Below are 19774 nucleotides of genomic sequence, written 5' to 3'. Positions count from 1 at the left end.
GAAACGAAATTGCCGTTCGTATACTTTTAATTCTAAAAACAAAATGTTCTTAATGCTCAAGTCCCACTCACCTGTGTGTTTGCAATCAAGTAGGCCCTACCGTACTTGATCAGGTGCACACGTCAATGTTTATTTTCACATTATCCTTTCGCCTACATATACGACAAATTATATACATCGTTTTATTTTGTGTCTGAAGATCACGTGTGACCTGAAAATTCCACTCAATATATATTTTCTTCAATCTTGCTACAAATCATATTAGCGGTATTCAAGTACTGATGACCTTTGACACAGTCAAAATCAACTCACGTCCACTTTAACATTTCTGTCGATTATTGAAAGAACCAATTCATTCTGATGTATTGGCGCCAAATACATTTCCACTGAACATTAATTTGGGTGGTAGCAACAGTAGTGCATGGGTGAAGCTGAAAGTCACTAAAAATACAGTGACACATTCCTTATCTCGTTTATAAGCGGACAAAACTTCTATAAGCGGAAAAGACTTCTCAACTTCGCTGTTCGTATTATTCTCGTACATCCATATTGGAGCTATTTCGGATCCATGGGGAATGGCCAGTGCCTATAGATGTTTTAAACGTGAAACTAAATTTGTTATCTACACAATTCCAGTAATTAACAACCAACTATCATGGTTCTTCATTAGGGCAGATATAATGTGTATACAATTAGCTATCTATGTAGCTATACCAATATACCGAAGCACTGTATAAAAGAAGTATTTACAAAAGCACATTATGGCATTAAGCATGAAACTACTAGAATAAAGTGCAAAAACTATGATCGAATGATTAATTAACATTGAAGGAATAATTAATTTACAATGCAAGAGTAATTATAGTTAACAAAGCAACTGAATAATTAATGGATATTGCAAGAATTATTCATGAATAATGCAGTGAATTCAATAATGATCTAAGAATATGTACGAAATATGCAAAATATTACAGCAGTTTTTCTTTATAGCAATTGAGACTTATTCTTGTTATTAATTTTTCTTGTCCTCAGGAATATTTGCGATACATAAAGTGTCATATATATTGCTATGGAATGACGCATCCGAAGTAAAAATAGCAGTTAATTATTTCAAAGCTATGACAACGTGTATTTGTGACGGATATTAGTACAACAGACTTCCGCACATTTGAATAACAATAAACAAGGCAAAAGAATAACAGATAAAAAGACAGAAAATCAAATAAACAAACAACGACAAACCGAGATCAATTACTGACCAGTGTATTAATGACCTCATTACTTGTTTACGTCTCGTTCTGTTTACGTAAATCCCAAAAGAAAGAATTAATTATAGATTCGACTTTCGGATCAAATTTACCACAGCATTGGAAGACCGCCAAGATTTCTACATACATACATCATCATCTATATATATAGATGTAACGAGGCCTCTTGGGTTATAATTTTCTGTAGCCTTAGAATTGGTTGACTTTAAAATGGGTGGAAATTGCCGCTTTACAAAATACCCCTAAAAATAGTTCTACTATCGTGTAGAACAGTTCTACATGGTGTGTAACGTATTGAATGACAACAGAAATAATATTAGTTTAAGCATTGCAGCATGCACGTGAGTATACTTGATAACGTGTTGGAAGCTAAGCTAAGCTCAGAGGAACGTCTCGTTCCATAGCTTATCATCCCATCCTTCTTTACAGTTTTAAATAATTCGAGCCGCTCTTCGCATAATTACAAAATTGGGTTTCTCTAACTGTAGGCATTGATCGTACCGTCTTCGAAAGACAGCATATATAAATAAAGCAATGTGTTAACTATAAGATGAGAGGGGGGAGGGGAGTGAAAGGATGCACGGAGTGCCCCAAGCAATCCTTTTATATTCCTACCGCAATTTTCAAGTATCAGAAAGATGGGACGCTTCAGCCGTTGCAGTGCTTTCGAAACATTTAAAGGAATTGCTCAACTTAGATGTACACATGCTTTGGGTATGTATGTGTGCATTTGTGTTTTACATTCAGACCGAAGACCCCATTGTTTTTTCCATTGTTCAAATCCACTTACTCTAACCTTAATAATACCCCTTAACAATATAATTCTTGCGAGGACGTGGTGATTCTTTTATTTGAAATCACAACCGAGGACCTGGAATTCTTTTGTTCAAGTCCTCGATGGGAAAACAAACAAACCAGCTGTGTGTGTGTGTGTACCTGTTTAAGTGTATATGTGATCAGGTATATATTCAACAACATACAAGGAGAAGGAGGAAGTAAAATGCATTAACAAAGCACAAAACATAAACAATTATTTATTTTTTTTGTTCATTGCGTATTTGAATCTTGTTTTTTTATATTCTTTCACTGGAAATAGCGACAAGATATAGAGCATAATACCGGTAACTTTGTAGTTTAGTCGATAAACAAAACTATTAAAGCTAATTATTATCATTTAAATACATACGATAGGTAATATTGATTTTATCTCCTGGTTCGTAAGTCACAGAGCGGTGAAACATTATTAGTATGACAAGTTGTCTATTAGCGTAATTTTTTTCCACAGAAAAAATTATCACAAATATTAAAGTTTTGATACGGTACTCTAAATAATTATATCAACTCGTCCATCTTTCATAGCTTTCTTAGAAAACGATTTTGAATTCTTTTATCTTTTGGTCAGTCTTGGTAAGATTTTGACAATGCCTTTTCAGATCAAAAATTTCGAGAGACAAGGGCTTTAATTTTCGTGTTGATGAACAGACTGTATACGAGCTTGGCTGGAAGAAAATTGACATTCTGTTCACACATTCTCAAGATCACTTGAGGGAGAGTCGCGTTTAGCATTAATTTTCGTTTGCCACTTATGTTATAGAAGTTCACTTTTATCATCGGTGTCGTTCGATGTTTGTGAAAAAAGAATTAAATTTTGAGGAAACTGAAAATCTATATATTATACGGTATATTATCTATATTTCAGGTTTGGTCTAAAAGACTATTACTCCCAATGAAAGGTCATAACTGTGAAATACCCGTAATTTAACCCACTGCTTTCTTTCCTCTAAATAAAGACGGCTGATCAATTAACATTTATTATAAAATTCTCATACAAACTAGAACTGCATTTGCCTGCAAATACGCAGTATTGTAGTGCGCGTGGAGTGCTTGCAGTTATTAGGAAGAACTTTTCGGCTGTTCATGGTATTATTTTTTGGGCGGACAGTACACACGCACCCCCCCCCCACACACACACACACATATATATATATATATATATATATGTGTGTGTGTGTGTGTGTATGTGCGTGTGTGTGCGGTATAATATTGTCTGTCAGTGTGTCTGTAGTGGGGAGGAGGGGGCTGGTCCCCTTAATTTCATTATGGGGGCTGAAATCCCTCCACCAGAATTACGAGTGGCTGATCCCCTAGCAAAGTCCATGCAACTTTCTTTTTATCGCAGTAAAATTCTAAACCATTGCCAAATTTTCTGCTCGTGTGTTTCAAGACCAAACGCAAAATGATAAAAAAAAATACAAAAAAAAATCAACAGAAACAACAAAAGAAGATAAACTAGAACAGAAACGTGATCTTAGAGAATGTGAACCTCTGTTACCTTGTAATATATTATTGCTAATTAACGTGGCAAAAGATTATACTAATCAAACTGGGGGGAAAATAAAGAAGTGTCATTAAGCACAAAGAGCGTGACCTTCAACCATGCGTAGGAAGTTAGTTTCCGAGATTTAAATATCTAGGGTTTGGGTTCCGATTAGTTAACGAGGTCCAGAATCATCCGGCAATTTGAAATTCACCTCGCGAATGAAAACAAAGACGCCCTCAACCCTGTTATCTAGTGTAACACTGGAAGGTTATGATGTGATAGAAATAAATGAAACAACGGATCTGGTTTTGTTACCAATTAGCTTCTCTTGTCATTGAAACATATACATTAGCAACACAGGGATTAATAGGGATTCGGATTAAGGGATTAATAATAATATAAATAATATGAATTCATTAAATTCAAATAGGTATACGGGGATGTGAAGTGTCGCTCTCAAAATATGTTGAGAATGACAAAACAACGACTGTTTTAGATTCTACACAAATACAAGACACCCCCTCTATTAATAGTGGACTGGCGACGGATGGGACTTCATCTTATAATTTTAACATTTTTATTACATATTGTTGTTTTAATCATAATTATTAACCCATATGTTCAGTCACATTTTTATACACAAACTTTTTGAGGTTACCTCGAGTAAACATAGGTCATCTAGATTCTTGATTATTTATCGCAAATTTCAATTAATTTTTTGATTACAGAAACAGGGAAATGGTCAAAAGTAACAACTGTGATTCACCAGTCCTCGATATTAGACTGAGAGACTGGTTTTTAGACTTTCTACATTTGGTAGCATACCATCGTCATGTAGATACCCAGGGGGTAGGAAGCTTCCAAAAAGTGGGGGTGGGGGGGGGCACAACATCAGAGGGTTTTTTCTCACTCCACAACCACCACTCGTTATGCTATAAACCGATACACACCGGCCATATTACTTCAATATAATTATATGTGTTAGTATGCTATCAATACTATAATGGTGCACGTGAATAATTAAAATAAAATATTAAAATTAACAAAGGCTTAAGATATCCAAAAGACAGTTCTTCATCAAAGGGGCACATTTTATCTGCCAGTAGGGCACATTTGCTATTTTGGGGAAAAAATGGGGCACGTGCCCCCCCCCCCCGGCTCCTACCCCCTGGTCCAAATTCCAACACATATGATCATAAAATAATGTCATATAGACGAGACTGAAAGGTGAAATAATTCAAGGCTTCAATAGCTAACGATCACGTTTATCAATTCCAATCTATTCAAGACGATCGAGTTATTGTTTTGATGACCTTAATTAGTAAATTAACACGTAGTAGACTCGATAAGATCGACACCACAGTTTGGAAGTGTATTTCAGACGGCAAATAATATTTGGTTACCTAAAATGACCTGTAAATTAATCTGTATTGTGCCTTTGTTGAATTCCCGGTAAAATTGACCTTGTTTTCTGTGAAGACGACGAGAAGTGGAAGATTTACCATAATTACCATAGTAACCACTGCCCTGGCAATAGGGTAAGGGTGGGGTCTGCATAGACGGGTTCCCCTTCCCTTTTGTGGGGCTAACTTGATTTCGAGGGGGCACTGGGGCAGGTCCCCCCCCCCGCCCACTTTTTCCAAAATAGCAAATGTGCCCTACTGGTAAATAAAATGTACCCCTTTGACGAAGAACTGTCTTTTGGATATCTTAAGCCTTTGCTAATTTTAATATTTTATTTTAATTATTAACGTGCACCATTATAGTATTGATAGCATACTAACACATATATATTGAAGTAATATGGCCGGTGTGTATCGGTTTATAGCATAACGAGTGGTGGTTGTGGAGTGAGAAAAAACCCTCTGATGTTGTGCCCCCCCATCCCCACTTTTTGGAAGCTTCCTACCCCCCCCCCTGGGTATCTACATGACGATGGTATGCTACCAAATGTAGGAAGTCTAAAAAGCAGTCTCTCAGTCTAATATCGGGGAATGGTGAATCACAGTTGTTACTTTTGACAATTTCCCTGTTTCTGTAATCAAATTTGAGTATAACTAGGTGGCTAAATTCAACATCACTGAAATTATGAACAACCTTAGCAGCACTACCTAATCAAACAAAACCTGAATGCAAAAATGCTTTGTGGTTTCGATGATGTAACATGAGCAGTTTTCTACATGAATCTGATGTAATGTATAGTGAGGGTGTACATGTTTACAAGGGTTTCACGATCTGACCTATGATGACCCCAAATGACATTTGGCCTCCACCAAAAAAAATAGGCTCTTTAACTCAATGTGGTACTTCTACACTAAATTAGAGGTAGACCCAAGCTTCCAGTATTGAGATATAGTAATTACAAGGTTTTCACAATTTGACTCCTGGTGACCCCAAATGACCTTTGCCCTTCACCAAAAACAATAGGCTTACAAAAAAAGCACATGTCGGATGAGATTAGGGCCATATGGTAACCTTCACACAATAAAGACATTAAGAAAGAAAGAGAAGGAATAAGACGGGTAATTTCTGTCAGTATTTAATTTATCTTACCACCTAGTCTATACCAGACCGAGTAACACACATGCATATGTTATATACAAGAAAGTTCTCAGAGTACTGCTATATAAATATATCATGGCAAATAAAAAAAAAACATTATACTAAGCTTTCTTACTAATTAAGGGCAATGTTGGTTAATCAGTAGTAACATGATGGATTTGTTTCTCATTCAAATAGCGGAATAACTAACGGATTAAAAACGTTTTTTGTTAATGGTTGTTCATTGACAAACACCACCATTGCCACCCTTCTACACAAAATACATGTACTGTAATAGTAGCAGTCTGACCAAGCAAGCCATTAATAAGCAACACCCATTTAGCACCCTTCTTACACCACAGCGCCTACGTAGTCAACAGAGAGTATTAACCCCGAGCAATACATAGAGCAAGTTTCTGACTAAGCAAGTCATTAACGTATGTTACATCGCCGTTAACCTTAACTTTTTACGGAACTGTTGTACGGACGTTAAAACATTTATTATTATAGATAATGTACTCGACGAGTCGAGATGCTATTAAACACTTCCAACAAGTTCAACATCACAAATTTATGTTAAATTCCCTGTTTATAATTTATTTACATACCAGAAGTTTCATAATGGACATGATGGACAGAAGACACATTTTCATATTTGTTAAATGTCTTATTAAAGGAAGTCCATCGAGAATGATAACAACTGAGCATTATTGGTCAATTTTGTAATATTAATGGATACAAAAAGCATTTTAAAAAAAATTCTGGAGATTTGGCAAAATTCTGAAAGAAAGTCGATAATTTTTACGATAGCATTCAAGGCACAGAATATCATTAATTAAGTATCATTAATTGGAAATTGGAAATAGCTGGCAATATTTAGATACCTCTGATAAAGAGGTGGAAAAACACAGCCACAGATTCACAACGCTCGGTTTGACAGTAAGTTTGGCAAAGAAAAATAGATATTATGCAGTTGTTAGTTTTGACAGACATTTAAAAAATGCAAAACTACAAAAACCAGTTTTTTCAATTCTATATGACACCCTTGGAGCTAAATTGTTATTTAAGGAGCTTTGGCATTTAAAAAAAATATATCACCATCACAATGATGGATATTTAAACCAAGAAAATAATACTACCGGGTTTATTTTAATCCAAAATATAAAGCAGATTTAGTAATTTTACTACGATATATTTTGTGTCTTGATAAATTCTGGTCAACATCTTAAAAAAGAAAAATTTCCACAATGATTTCTTCACAATCAATATATTTCATTTTGGCTTTGTAAATTTTTCAAGAAACTAACATTTAAGTGACACTCATCCCCTATAAACCCGACACCCACACCCCCTTCCCAAAAAATTGTTCTCATGAAGTTTTACCTATCAAGTTCACCTATGTTTTTTATAATATATTAATATGTATTATAATACTTTTAGATTAAAATATGTGAACATATATTAATTGATATAATCAATTAGCAAAAAATTAGTAACAAATGACATTTAATCACATACTACCTCTTTCTCAAACCACAAGGAGAAAGATAATAGCAATCAAGATTATTAAAGTACTGTACCTCATAACTTATGCAAACTAGCAAAATTGATACAAAAATATATTTCTTGTTTTAATTCCATATGTTAATTTTTTTTTCTTCCTATTTTTCTTGCCATAGTTTCAGCTGTATATTTCCCCTTTTTCATGGAAATAATTTTTTAATATCCCAAAACAGCTGAAAATTAAAAGCTACTTTTTGTAAAGAGAAAAAAAAATCCCTTGCTATGTTTTCCGGGTTTTACAAATATGTGAAATGATCCAGGCCATTGGCATTGACCCGCCCACTTTCATGGCATTTCGTATACTCTATTGGATCCTTTTGGTGCAATAATTTTGTCAAAGTCAATAATCCAATCTTGTCCATTTAAAGGTATTGAAGAATCGCCCAAACCGTGTGCCGCCATCTGAAAAAGTTAACTTTCCGTTGCTTGCAAGTGAAGTTTTTTTCGTGTCGCTACAAAATGCAGACAGTAATGAAACGTGATACCTTGTTATCTTTAGCTGGACCTGAAATGTCCATCCCTGCTATGCACACTGTATTGTGTGTATTGACTGTACACTAGTGTCTAATTACCGACGGTTAGCAAGCTGTGTGTGTATTTTCTGGGATCGATTGTGGTGTCTAACACTTCTGTTACACCTCATTCGAAAACTAGGTCAGATTACCGGCACCAGACGTTTCTTTGTGCGCGAGTCTTCACTTCACCTTTAAGATCCTTCGTGAGTCTTTGCGTGACTTCACAGACCATTCAATACTAACTTTGGCAAAAGTTTGCACATCATCCCATACGCCACAGGAAATAAGAATAAGATACGAATGAAATTCAATTCTTGAAGTTCCAAATTTCTCAAACAAGTGTTACTAATGTGAAGATTTTTGAGTTGGTATGAGGGATTCATACCCTTTGTGATAATTAATGTGAAATAGTGAATGAACCATGAGCAAATATGGCAAAAAATAGGTTAAATATAGTTAGTGGTCATATTTACAACATTGTGCTGACAAAGAGTGCTTATGCACTCTCCATCCACAACAAGAAAATAAAAATAGCGCACTCAGTTTGAAAGACTGCATTTTAGTCCTACGATAAAAATCCCAGCATACTATGATGCAGTGTACTAACTGCCTTCCGATTCTTTCTTCGACTTTTAAATGATAAATGCATTGAACTACTAACCCCAACCGATTCGATTAAACATTTTTTACTCCGTACATAAGGTTAATTGCACCAAACCTCAATGAGTCAATGACGACAAGGAAGATTCAATTTGACTTCAATGGATGGTGTCGATGGTGGGATTTCCGATGGGTAGCAGCAGTGGGATTCTTAACAAAAAACTTGTCTGACGCGGATGGTGATTCGCAATCAAGACATTTGGGAGAAGATACGGCATGTTCTCCACCACCATGGCAGCAAATATTATTTCAAATTTTTTGTTTTACAAATTTTGTCGGCAGGTTGGCTCGTCTAGTTGGCTGGATACTGCAGGATGAAACCCTGGCCGTCTCTCGAAAAGGCAGGTTTGTCAAAATTTCCCGCCTGGATCTGGAAGAACTTGGGTTTCTTGCCGAGCTGACACTGGATTTGTGACCTGACATTGACCCTTAGTTTGCTGTCACGTTTACTGTTTGAGAAAAGAAAAAGTATCGACAAAAATAAGATATATATCCAAAATTTCTAACTCCTTATCAATTGTTCAAAAAAATTATCCCATCTCCTGTAAAAAGAGGAATTTACTTTGTCTCCTCTCTTACCTGTCTCCCACTCCACCATTGCACTTTCCTATCTACCTAACTACACATTTGGAAACATTTTAGCACTGCGCCCTCGCTCCCTGGGCCACGCCCACTGATTCCTCCTTCCGTATCTACCAAATTATCGCTTGTGATTTTGCGACTATGAAAAGCTTTGCTTGTGAGTTAACGGTCTTACCTAAAGGCATTGAAGACTTGCCCCAAACCGTGTGCGGCCATCTGAAAAGCTTTCTGTTGCTTGCAAGTTTTGTTTGTGTCGCTCCAAAATGCAGACAGTAATGAAATGTGATACCTTAATTGTTATCTTTAGCTGTGCCTGAGATGTCCATCGCTGTATCGTTTGTAGACTGTGCTGTGGGCATTGACCGCAGCTGTATGTACTGACTGTACACTCGTGTCTATAGTGTCTAATTACCAACCGTAGCAAGCTGTGTGTGTATTTTCTGGGATCGATGGTGGTGTTTAACACTTCTGTTACACCTCATTTGAAAGTAGGTCAAATTACCGGCATTAGATGTTCTTTTTGCACGAGTCTTCACACCCTTTAACTATGGTCCTTCAAGACACTTGCAATAATTAATTCAATCAATCAATCAATGAGAGACACTCACTCTGACCATAGTTTACAGAGGACTCCAACGAGTTCGGGGACTTGATTCTCACTCTTGCTGTTGGTCAGACATCCGGCGATGTCATTATCGCTGGAGAGATGGATGACGAACATCTGATCGCCATCGGGGGTAATGCTGATCCCGGTGATCTGAGAAAATAAACAACAACAATATAATCCCCGATTCAATCAAAGTTTCCCCGATTCAGTCCCCCCATTCAATCCCTGATTCAATCAAAGATTCAACTGAAGTTTCTTCAAGATATTCTTTTTCTCTCTGGTTGGTCACTATGTTGTTGTTACATTGACACAAATTTTTAAGCATTTAGTATGATTGACCGACCGGCTGACACCCACCCCAAAAACAAAAATTTCAAACAAATAACAAGGAACGATCAATATGTACACTGTAGGAGAGAATGTGTGAAGGTTTGGTGAATGGAACTCCACTTCGACTGGATCCATAGGCCTACCACTAGTCTTGGATTATTTTAGTATCTCAAAAGTAAAGGTGAGACCTATTTATACTTTTTAACCTATATGGGGTATTTAATTGCATTTTAGTTACAATGCAATCTGAATGTAAGATAAAACAGATGGTTAAAATAAAACATCCTGTGCAATAAGTCATCTGGCATCTTGTAGATCATGACAAATTCATGAACTAGAACAGCGTTTCCCTAACTTTACCCCTGACGAACCCTCAACTTTTTCGTCATTATTATACTATAATACTCATAACAGTGCTTCGTAAATGATCAAGTTCATAGTGTAATATTGTAATGAAAAAACCAAGAGATGAACAAATATTGTGGCCTGTGTCTGTTTCATAATGAAGTTATTTATCACATGCACGGTACGGTACTACTATGGCAACATATGCCTATGGAACGGGAAAAGAGTTTGTCAATAGGTACGACTTTTGTACATTACTAAATTATATGATATATCAGATATTAGTTCAACAAAAGTACTCTAGTTTTGACTTTCAGAAACGTCTCACGCACCCCCTGGGGGTTCATGCACCCCAATTAGGGAACCCTCTGCACAAGATTAATGACATATCTGTGACCACCTTTTTCAGGGGTTCAACAAGTTGGTAGCATCTCATTTCATATCAATAAATATATATATTTTTTTTGATTCTCAAGTGTTATCGACCAACCGACCCCAAACCTAGAATTCGGTGAAAAGTATGAAATGATATTTGAACCAGACTCACCTCGGCCAAGGGGATGCCACCTTTTAGCGGTTTGTAGTTCTTGTTTTGGTCCAGTTTGTAAATGAACTTATCTGTGACTACTAACACCCTTTCTGTGAATTTGTTGTGCTTATTGACCTGAAAGAAAAAATGATAAAGTGATTTAATTTGGAGGTTGTTGTTCATTTTGGCTTTTTTAGGTTCATATGAATAGGCAAAATTAATACAGAATATACATGTATCCAAAGCAACCATGTTGTGATTCTACTATAGGCAATGTCCTGAGATATCTGTACTGGCACTGACAGCAAAAGACTGACAGATTGCCAAGAACTTATGCCCGTATAGCTCGGTCCAGCGCCATCTGTATTCCTGAAGTCGCAGGTTACAATTCCACTCTGGCTAATAATTTATTTCAACTTATTTTAATGTAAACCGTAACCATTAACTGTTTAATGTAACTGTAAAATTTAATTTCACTGGTAACCATTTTTTACTGAGTACTCTCTGCTAGGACTGCCTACCTTGATGAAAGTTGAAGAAAATGGTATTTCTGTGAAACCATCCTTGGATTTCAAGGTGCTACACTGACTGAGGTAAGAGGCACACCTGATGTTTTCCGAGCTCTGAGAAAAGAACAGACATAAAATACTTGTTTGTACGACTATTCATCTAGGCTAGATACACATCCGCCCTAAGGCCAACGTTACAAGAGTAATGCTGTAAGTCGACATCCCTCATCACCATAAAAGATTTGCACAAAAGTAAACAAAAAAAAAGTACCATAATGCAAAAGGTTAACAACTCAGGAAAGTAAAAGGAATCCTTGGGCTGCAACCTTTTCCCAAAAAAATTCTCTTTTGATGTTTTTTATTTTACATAGACAGATAGTCAGATATTCATCAGTTATTGTTATAAAATATGGAATAATCTCCCAACTGGTATTAGACATTCGAAATCATGTACTTCATTTAGGTATCAACTAAAGAGTTATCTAACTTCCAAGTACCGTGATTGATATTATTGTCAATTTTGTTTGGTACATTTGTTTTTCTTTCTTACTTCTGTTCTGTTCTGTTATTTTTCTTTAGGGTTACTAGCTTTGATAAACATTTGTTTTTTCTAGTATCCTGTATATACCATTACTGCACTGTTTTTGTATGTCTATGTATATGCGAAATATATTAACTGAACTGAATCCGAGGGGTACTGACCAGGGCCAGGTAGTTACCAATCCACCTTCTCCTGTGCCCCCAGTTAGGCCGCCTCTTGTCCAGCCCTTCCATGGCAGACAATTTGGTACGTAGTTCGGGCCACTCGTCGCGAGGGATGGAGACGAGGATTTGCGATGCGATCCATCTGCGATATGAAACCAAAGAGATGTCTCTTTACCGTTTTACCAAATTTGATTCCGAGCAAACTTTAGATGTACATAAATATTTTGTTTCCACTCTTTTCTAATACTGAAAATAAACAATAATTTACTTTCTTTTCACCAGATTTCCCCTTGATAGGTTAGTGATTTAGGGGTCACCAAAGGATGCAAATTAAACCTTTAACTACTAAACAACTTATCATACAAGTCTGACCAAAGCAAAACCACAACTGAGTTGAAGATGCATCTTTTTACTGTTCCTGTTCCAAGTTCCCTGTATCTGACAGTATTGACAAGAACCTAATTATGGCCAATCTCCTCGTCTTTGGAAAATAAGTTAAGAGAGGTAGGAATTTACATCGTGACTCCCACCATATTTTATTTCCATCCAAATAATCAAATCCATTCCCTTACCCTCCCAACAAGTATCTGACCACTTTCTCAGAGTATTGTGTTGAAGATCGCCAAATGCAGTACTCCCCATCTACTTTAAAAAACCCTTTGATGTGAAGTTACCAGTTAACTCTTCATCTAGTTTGTGTATACACATGCAATTCTTCTGTATCATTAAGCAAAGACTATTTTTAAAAAACTTTCCCTACTTTCTGTGCACAGAACCCATCAGTTTGTAGAACGGTTCCATGGACTTTGGAGGTGCAGGCCACCTCAGGCTCTTCCCATAGTCCTGCAGCTCAGAGACGTTTCCAAAGACCTTCACCACCTTGAGGACGTATCGCCTGGTTTTGAAGATACGGTAGGCGTTGATGATCTTGTAGGTGGCTCGCATAAACTTCACGCGCCTTCTGGCAAGAGTTCCCCTCCATATCTACAATGCAAAGGACATACGACATTGTAAGGGTTACGACATTGTAACGCAGAAGACCACAGATAGTCACCCACAAAGCATGTATTCAGACAATCAAGGTTTTGTTGGCTTCAATCAGAGAATTTCATACTTTTCCTGACTGGCAGTCTTGCAAAGGTTCAGGGCCACCACCATCGGCCCGGATTTAGCAAACGTAACTAAATAATTTTTAATTTGACCCTGTGACCTTATTATTATACATGAGATGAGCACCAAAATCAATAGGGTCCATCTACTCACTATGGCGCATCTATGGTACCAAGTATTACTTCAATCCCCTAATACATATGCATAATATCAAGTCTTATCGGTCTTGCAAAGGTTCAGGGCCACCACCATCGGCCCGGTTTTAGCAAACGTAACTAAACAATGCTGCAAGTTACCTAAACGAGCAACGGTCCTCAACTGAAAACTTATGTCTTTGTAGGGGTCCGGGGTGTTAGGCTATTAGCAGTTTTTCACAAATATCGAAAACCATACATTGACTTCATTATATTCACCTTCTGTAGGAATATAGCCAAGGCGGGGATTAGCTTTGATCTTTCTTCTTCCAAGTGGAAGATGGTCCTGGGAGTCCTGATGAAGATCTTTGTCTTTCCGTACTCCACGTCGTCTGACAGTTGCTGTTCGTTGACGATGGTCTTGACCCCGTCCACCAACTCGCCGTTGTAATTCGGCCACGTGTACTCAGTCAGCATCTTATACCTAGCAACGGACGGATTGGACAAAATATTAACGGTGAACTCATCGGTATAATTCAACAAGTTTATGGCAGTCGGCTCGGTTGCAGGGGGTAGGAGCTGGGGGGCACTGGGGGAACGTGCCCCCCTCCCCCACTTCTTTCCAAAATAGCAAATGTACCCTACTGGCAAATAAAATGTGCCCCTTTGATGTATAACTGTCTTTTGGATAAGCCATTGTTATTTTAATATTTTATTTTTATTATTTATTTTTAGTCTGTACATGCTAAGGATTTAACCAAGGTTGCTAAAGACTTTTGTTCAAGGAATGAACACAGGAGGATTTTTTTTGGTAAGTTCTAAATTATGGATGGACAGAAGAAGTACAGATGTAGGTAGATAGAGTCACATGCACCATAATAGAATTGATAGCATACTCACACATCATATATATTTAAGTGATATGGCCGGTGTGTATCGGTTTATAGAATAACGAGTGGTGGTGGTGGAATGAGAAAGTGCCCCTCTGATGTTGTGCTCCCCCCACTTTATGGAAGCTTCCTACCCCCCCTGCATGGTTGTCAAGGTAAACTATAATATTATTATACTTTGATATTTATCCACATACAACAATATCATTCATTATAACATACAAATTGAGCTTGTAATGATTAGATTTTAGTTAGAATCATGGGTAAAATTTTTACCTTTGAAGAAATCTATCGTAGTGTTGCCTAGCTGCGAAACCTGCCCTCCTGACTCTCACGTTCTCTAGTAGTCCGAGGTATCTCACTTGATGGAGGCATCTCTCGTGGTTAAAGAGCAGCGGGGATTTCTGTTCGTTGGGTTTAATGCATCTCACGTAGTAAGGTTCCTTTGTAAATAGAAAATGCAAAAACAGGCTACAAAATCTCATGTCTCGTCTTGAAGTGTGTTAACGATAATGACATGTTCAAATGGGTACTTCAAGACCGATTTGGCAGGAAACCTTCAATGCCCCCCCCCCCCCCCCAACAAGGTTATAATTTCTTGAATGGCATAACTATTGCATAGCAATATACTATGGAAAGTACACAACAGTAACAACACTGACATTAAGCTATATAGCAGCTTTGTTTGATAGATTTTCTAGCAATCAGTGGCATATCCGTGGCAACTCCCTCAAATGCTTACATGTGGCCGATAGTTTGGTGAATGAACATTCTTCATTGAACATTCTTCTTCAAAGAATGAACATTCTTCAATTTTTACAAGACAGCGAGAGAATACCACATAATGAAAATTTACCGAACGACATCAGAGTAACGGATATTATTATTTATAACTGAATTGCTAATGCTATTCTTGTTATTTACTCTTCTGTTCTTATAGAAGTGGTGTTAATAATCAGCTCATGCTATTACCAGTCTAAAGAATTGATTGTTACACTTGGATAGCACATCACAAACACAATGGTCAATTCCTGACATCACTTTTAGAAAATTATTTCCAGGTAATGTTTATCTATAGAACCTCTAACATGTGAGTTAGAGATTGATGGTACAGTTTATGAAGGGTTATCACTATGACCAAGTGTTTCATACTCCCACATTCAGTTCAATCTGACTTGGAGATCCTATTAGGTCGCAACCAGTCGTACTTCAAATCTACTCCAAATACAGACAATATTGAGTCACCAATCTCACCTAGCATACTGTGTTTTATCTTTTTCCTTGTGCAACTTTGGTGAACTTAAGCAACACAGTTTGTCTTCAATTACCTTGTTAACCTTTATGATAGATTACGCATACCACAATCATCAGTTTGTAGCAATCGCAATGGTAACTTACTTTGGAAGTTAAATTCTTGACTAATTCAATCATGGAGTTCTTAAAGATGGTACCAGCCGTTTGGGGTCTCTTGGTCACCTGGCAAATAAAAATCAAAATATTTCAGTTATATTTAATGCAGTGAGAATACATTTATAAAACACTGTGTGAAATAATTTTGAGCCATTTCTCCTCTACTGTACATTCCTTTCAGGTAATTCAAAAATTTGCAATAAAATATTAAGATCGTGAAGTTACCTCGGACACACTTTTGCTACCCTCGGGCCACATTTCAGAGATGACAGAATTCTTACTGGAGAACAAGAGCCTCTTGAAATCTTGAAACAATGTGTCTTTGTTCTTATCAATGAAACCAACTACATCGTAACTGCAAAGAGACAAAATGACATTGACATTACAAAACCATTTCTGTGCGACCACAAATGTTGTGTGAAAAACTGATGTTTTACACATTCACGCATATTCTGAACATTGAAGCACTTACATTTACAACTGTAACATAATTTTTGCACACACAGATACCATACATATTCTGCACATTGAAGCACTTGCGTTTCACCTCGTGGATAATTTATGCACACATGGTTACACATATTGTGCACACTGAAGCATTTAAGTTACAACTAACATAGTTTTTGCACACATATTCTGCACATTGAAGAACTTGCCTTTCACCTAGTGCATAATTTTTGCACACATGGTTACACATATTCTGAACATTGAAGCACTTGCGTTTCACTTCGTGGATAAGTTTTGGACACATGGTTACACATATTCTGCACAATGAAGCATTAAAGTTACAACTTACATAATTTTGCACACATTTTCTACACATTGAAGCACTTGCATTTCACCTTGTGGATAAGTTATGCACACATGGTTACACATATTCTGCACATTGAAGTACTTAAGTTACAACTTACATAATTTTTGCACACATATTCTGCATATTGAAGCACTAGCGTTTCACCTCGTGGATATATTTTTGCACACATGGTTACACATATTCTGCACATTGAAGCACTCGTGTTTCACCTCGTGGAGAAATTTTTGCACACATGGTTACACAAATTCTGCACATTGCAGCGCTTGCATTTCACCTTGTGGATATATTTTTGCACACATGGTTACACATATTGTGCACACTAAAGCACTTTCACCTGGTGGATAGTTTACACATATTCTATGTCATAAATACTTACATCACATCCCCTGCGTAATGTTTGATCCTAAAGTCTCTTCCGTGCTCCAGTGATTTGTCGGTGGGATTAATCTGACGACTAGTGTAATGTGGATGGCCTTTCAGTTTCTTGTTCAAAGTCTCGAGAAACAGCTGCAAATATTAAGTGAAAAGAGGGGATACATGATGATCTTATCCTTTGGCCTAAATTCTTAGTATTCTGGTTACTGGGCCAAGAATGGTAAGCAACAAATCGTCCCTTGTTTCGCGTACTGACGAATGTTAGAAAGTTATTTATCACGATCCAAATCAATTCACTGCTTTGCAACTGAATGTTTGATCACAAAGAATGCCTTTTAAGCAGTATCTATAGATTTATGTTACAGAAAACAAATTATAGTTTATAGACGTTTCAAATTTAAAGGATGTAGAACAATATTAAGGGCATATAAATGTTTTAAAAACATTCGTCACTACGTAAAACAAAATAAAATAATTTGCATATTCGTCAGTGCGTGAAACAAGGGACGAAATGAATCTAGCATTTCCCGAATGTTTCACAAAACATATGAATATGATACATTCCATACTGCTTTAATGAGAATCATTCCTAATTTTTTTTATTTTCAGCTTCAAAAGAGACCCTGCCCGCTGTAGCTGTAGAAGTCCTTCTTGAAAGCCTGACACGTTCTTAACTCTGTTCAACTCCGAATCAATATGCAGAATACTCAGACAGTAGAATAATTTCTCTGAAAGATACTTAAATTCATTCCTTATATTAAGTCACATGAATGATACCCGAAACATGATACTGTGTAGAATTAGTTAAATATTTACTGCTTAAATCACATCATTTTTTACAACATCAAAAATGACAAAAATATTTTTGTTTGATATTGTCTGGTATTCTACACTAATGCAGGAATGCAATAAGAATAATATAATTTTTTTTTGGGGGGGGGGGTTTCGCTTGTATTTAGTACACTAACATTTTAAAATAATATTTTCTTATTACGTATTCAATTTTGATGTCTTATTTATAAATATTTATACTGGAAATAAATAAATGAAAGTGAAATGAAAAGGTAAACGAGGAGAGGACAGTAAATGTTATTGTGAAATTTTTACCGTATCGGTGACTTTTCCCACGGTTAGACAGGCTTCATCGAGAATTGAAATGATACCCTTGTGTTGTTCCTCCACCAGATCGCATATGATGCGATTGTTGAAGTATTCCACGGGCGTCCAGGCGATCCCTTCACTTCGGTACTCCTCTTGCTCCTGCTTCAAGACGAGCTCGATGAACAGCTGTTGAAGTTTCTCGTTGCAGTAGTTGATGCAAAACTGCTCGAAACTGTAGGAAGTGTGATGATAAAAAATTGTGTGTAAAAGTAAGTTGGCCTGACGTTTCAATCTTGGCAGGATCTTCTTCAGAGGCTAAATGACAAGTAACAGTAACAGAAGGGACAAAAACACGCACAGAATACAGACAGGTTAATGAGCATGGTGAACACAAAGAGATAGATGTAAGGGGATTAGTAGACAAGGGATGGAGAGAAGAAAGCAACAGGGGAAGAGGAGAGGTAGGAGATAAACAGTGGAGGGACAAAGAGAGGATTAAGGGAAAGGGTTAGGGAATAAACTGGAGAAGGACAATTAAAAATTTTCATCATCAGAAGAAAAAACGGTTCACTTTCATCATCAAATTTCTACCGTCTATCTACAGAAAAAGTTACGGTAGTAGCCGGCCGTTGAGCTCACCTGTTATCGTCAAATATTTCAAAGCCATAGATATCTAGGACTCCGATGACCGTATTCTTCCCGTGGTCCATTGCGGTCCCCCTGACAGCAATGGCCTCGTTCACTTTCCCTACGATCCACGTGAACAATCTCTCGTACATTGCCTGTAGGAGGAAACAAGTTTTATAATGAGGAGAGCTTCCTGAAACATCTTACAAAGTTGTGAATTTGTTTATCACCTCAAATCTTGTCAACTAAATCATATATTTTATTTAATCGAGTTAATTTGACAATATAACTAAAAAGTTGATTATGTTGAAGCTCCACACTAACCAAAGACAATTTTGTTGAAACTCTCAAACACGATGTAAAAACAATTCTGAGATGTGTGTGTGTGTAATGGATAATAAAACAGTTGCAGATACCGCTGCTTGTCACAAGACCTCTTTCAATGGTAAATAACGTTTTCACCTCCGAAACTGTGAACAATTTATTAGCAAAGCCGAAAGCACACAGAGAAATGATCGGAGAAATGCAAGAAGATCAGTAAGCGGGGATGGGCATTAGGATAAGTAGTCTAACCAAGAATGCACATGTATTTTATGAAGCTGTTCCCATTATGTTCTCGTACTTTCTTTAGATAGTACGGCATGGTTATGAACAAAGGCAAAGTAAAATTAAGTGAATACTTATTTAGTATAAGTGCGTTCTTAAGTAGATAAGTGAATAACTTACAACAAGTTGGTCTTTGTCTAGTCAGATCAGGTTGGGGAGTCTTTGTCTACTCTGGTCAGGAGGTACTCTGGTCTTTGTCTAGTCAGGTCAGGAGGGGATGTCTTTGTCTAGTC

At 36.9% G+C, this 19774-nt stretch overlaps 1 protein-coding gene and 1 long non-coding RNA gene across 3 annotated transcripts in view; one reads left to right on the top strand and one right to left on the bottom strand.

Moving 5' to 3' along the window:
- Positions 1 to 3239, top strand: part of LOC139958691 (uncharacterized) — a 4570-nt gene extending 1331 nt beyond the window's left edge. Inside the window, exon 2 of the long non-coding RNA XR_011789840.1 lies at positions 1033 to 3239. This is a non-coding gene — a long non-coding RNA (uncharacterized lncRNA). The remainder of the gene's footprint in view (positions 1 to 1032) is intronic.
- LOC139958688 (unconventional myosin-Id-like) overlaps positions 1 to 19774 on the bottom strand; it is a 260444-nt gene that overhangs the window by 212868 nt on the left and 27802 nt on the right. Inside the window, exons 8-20 of one of the 2 annotated variants that reach the window (XM_071955957.1) lie at positions 18948 to 19090; positions 18315 to 18540; positions 17209 to 17339; positions 16244 to 16373; positions 16007 to 16084; positions 14885 to 15051; positions 13998 to 14202; positions 13235 to 13458; positions 12472 to 12616; positions 11782 to 11883; positions 11279 to 11395; positions 10058 to 10206; positions 6112 to 9316 (exon numbers count right to left, since the gene is read on the bottom strand). In XM_071955957.1, coding sequence (XP_071812058.1) covers positions 9160 to 9316; positions 10058 to 10206; positions 11279 to 11395; positions 11782 to 11883; positions 12472 to 12616; positions 13235 to 13458; positions 13998 to 14202; positions 14885 to 15051; positions 16007 to 16084; positions 16244 to 16373; positions 17209 to 17339; positions 18315 to 18540; positions 18948 to 19090 — 1974 coding nt within the window. In that variant the 3' untranslated portion in view covers positions 6112 to 9159. Of the gene's footprint in view, positions 1 to 6111; positions 9317 to 10057; positions 10207 to 11278; positions 11396 to 11781; positions 11884 to 12471; positions 12617 to 13234; positions 13459 to 13997; positions 14203 to 14884; positions 15052 to 16006; positions 16085 to 16243; positions 16374 to 17208; positions 17340 to 18314; positions 18541 to 18947; positions 19091 to 19774 lie in introns of those variants that run through there. The other variant, XM_071955958.1, reaches the window with a different exon arrangement.

Source organism: Apostichopus japonicus, chromosome 18 (genome assembly GCF_037975245.1).
Source record: "Apostichopus japonicus isolate 1M-3 chromosome 18, ASM3797524v1, whole genome shotgun sequence".
Lineage (NCBI taxonomy): Eukaryota > Metazoa > Echinodermata > Holothuroidea > Aspidochirotida > Stichopodidae > Apostichopus > Apostichopus japonicus.
The sequence above is the reverse complement of the archived record's forward strand: the minus strand, read 5'-3'. Positions and strand labels throughout refer to the sequence as shown.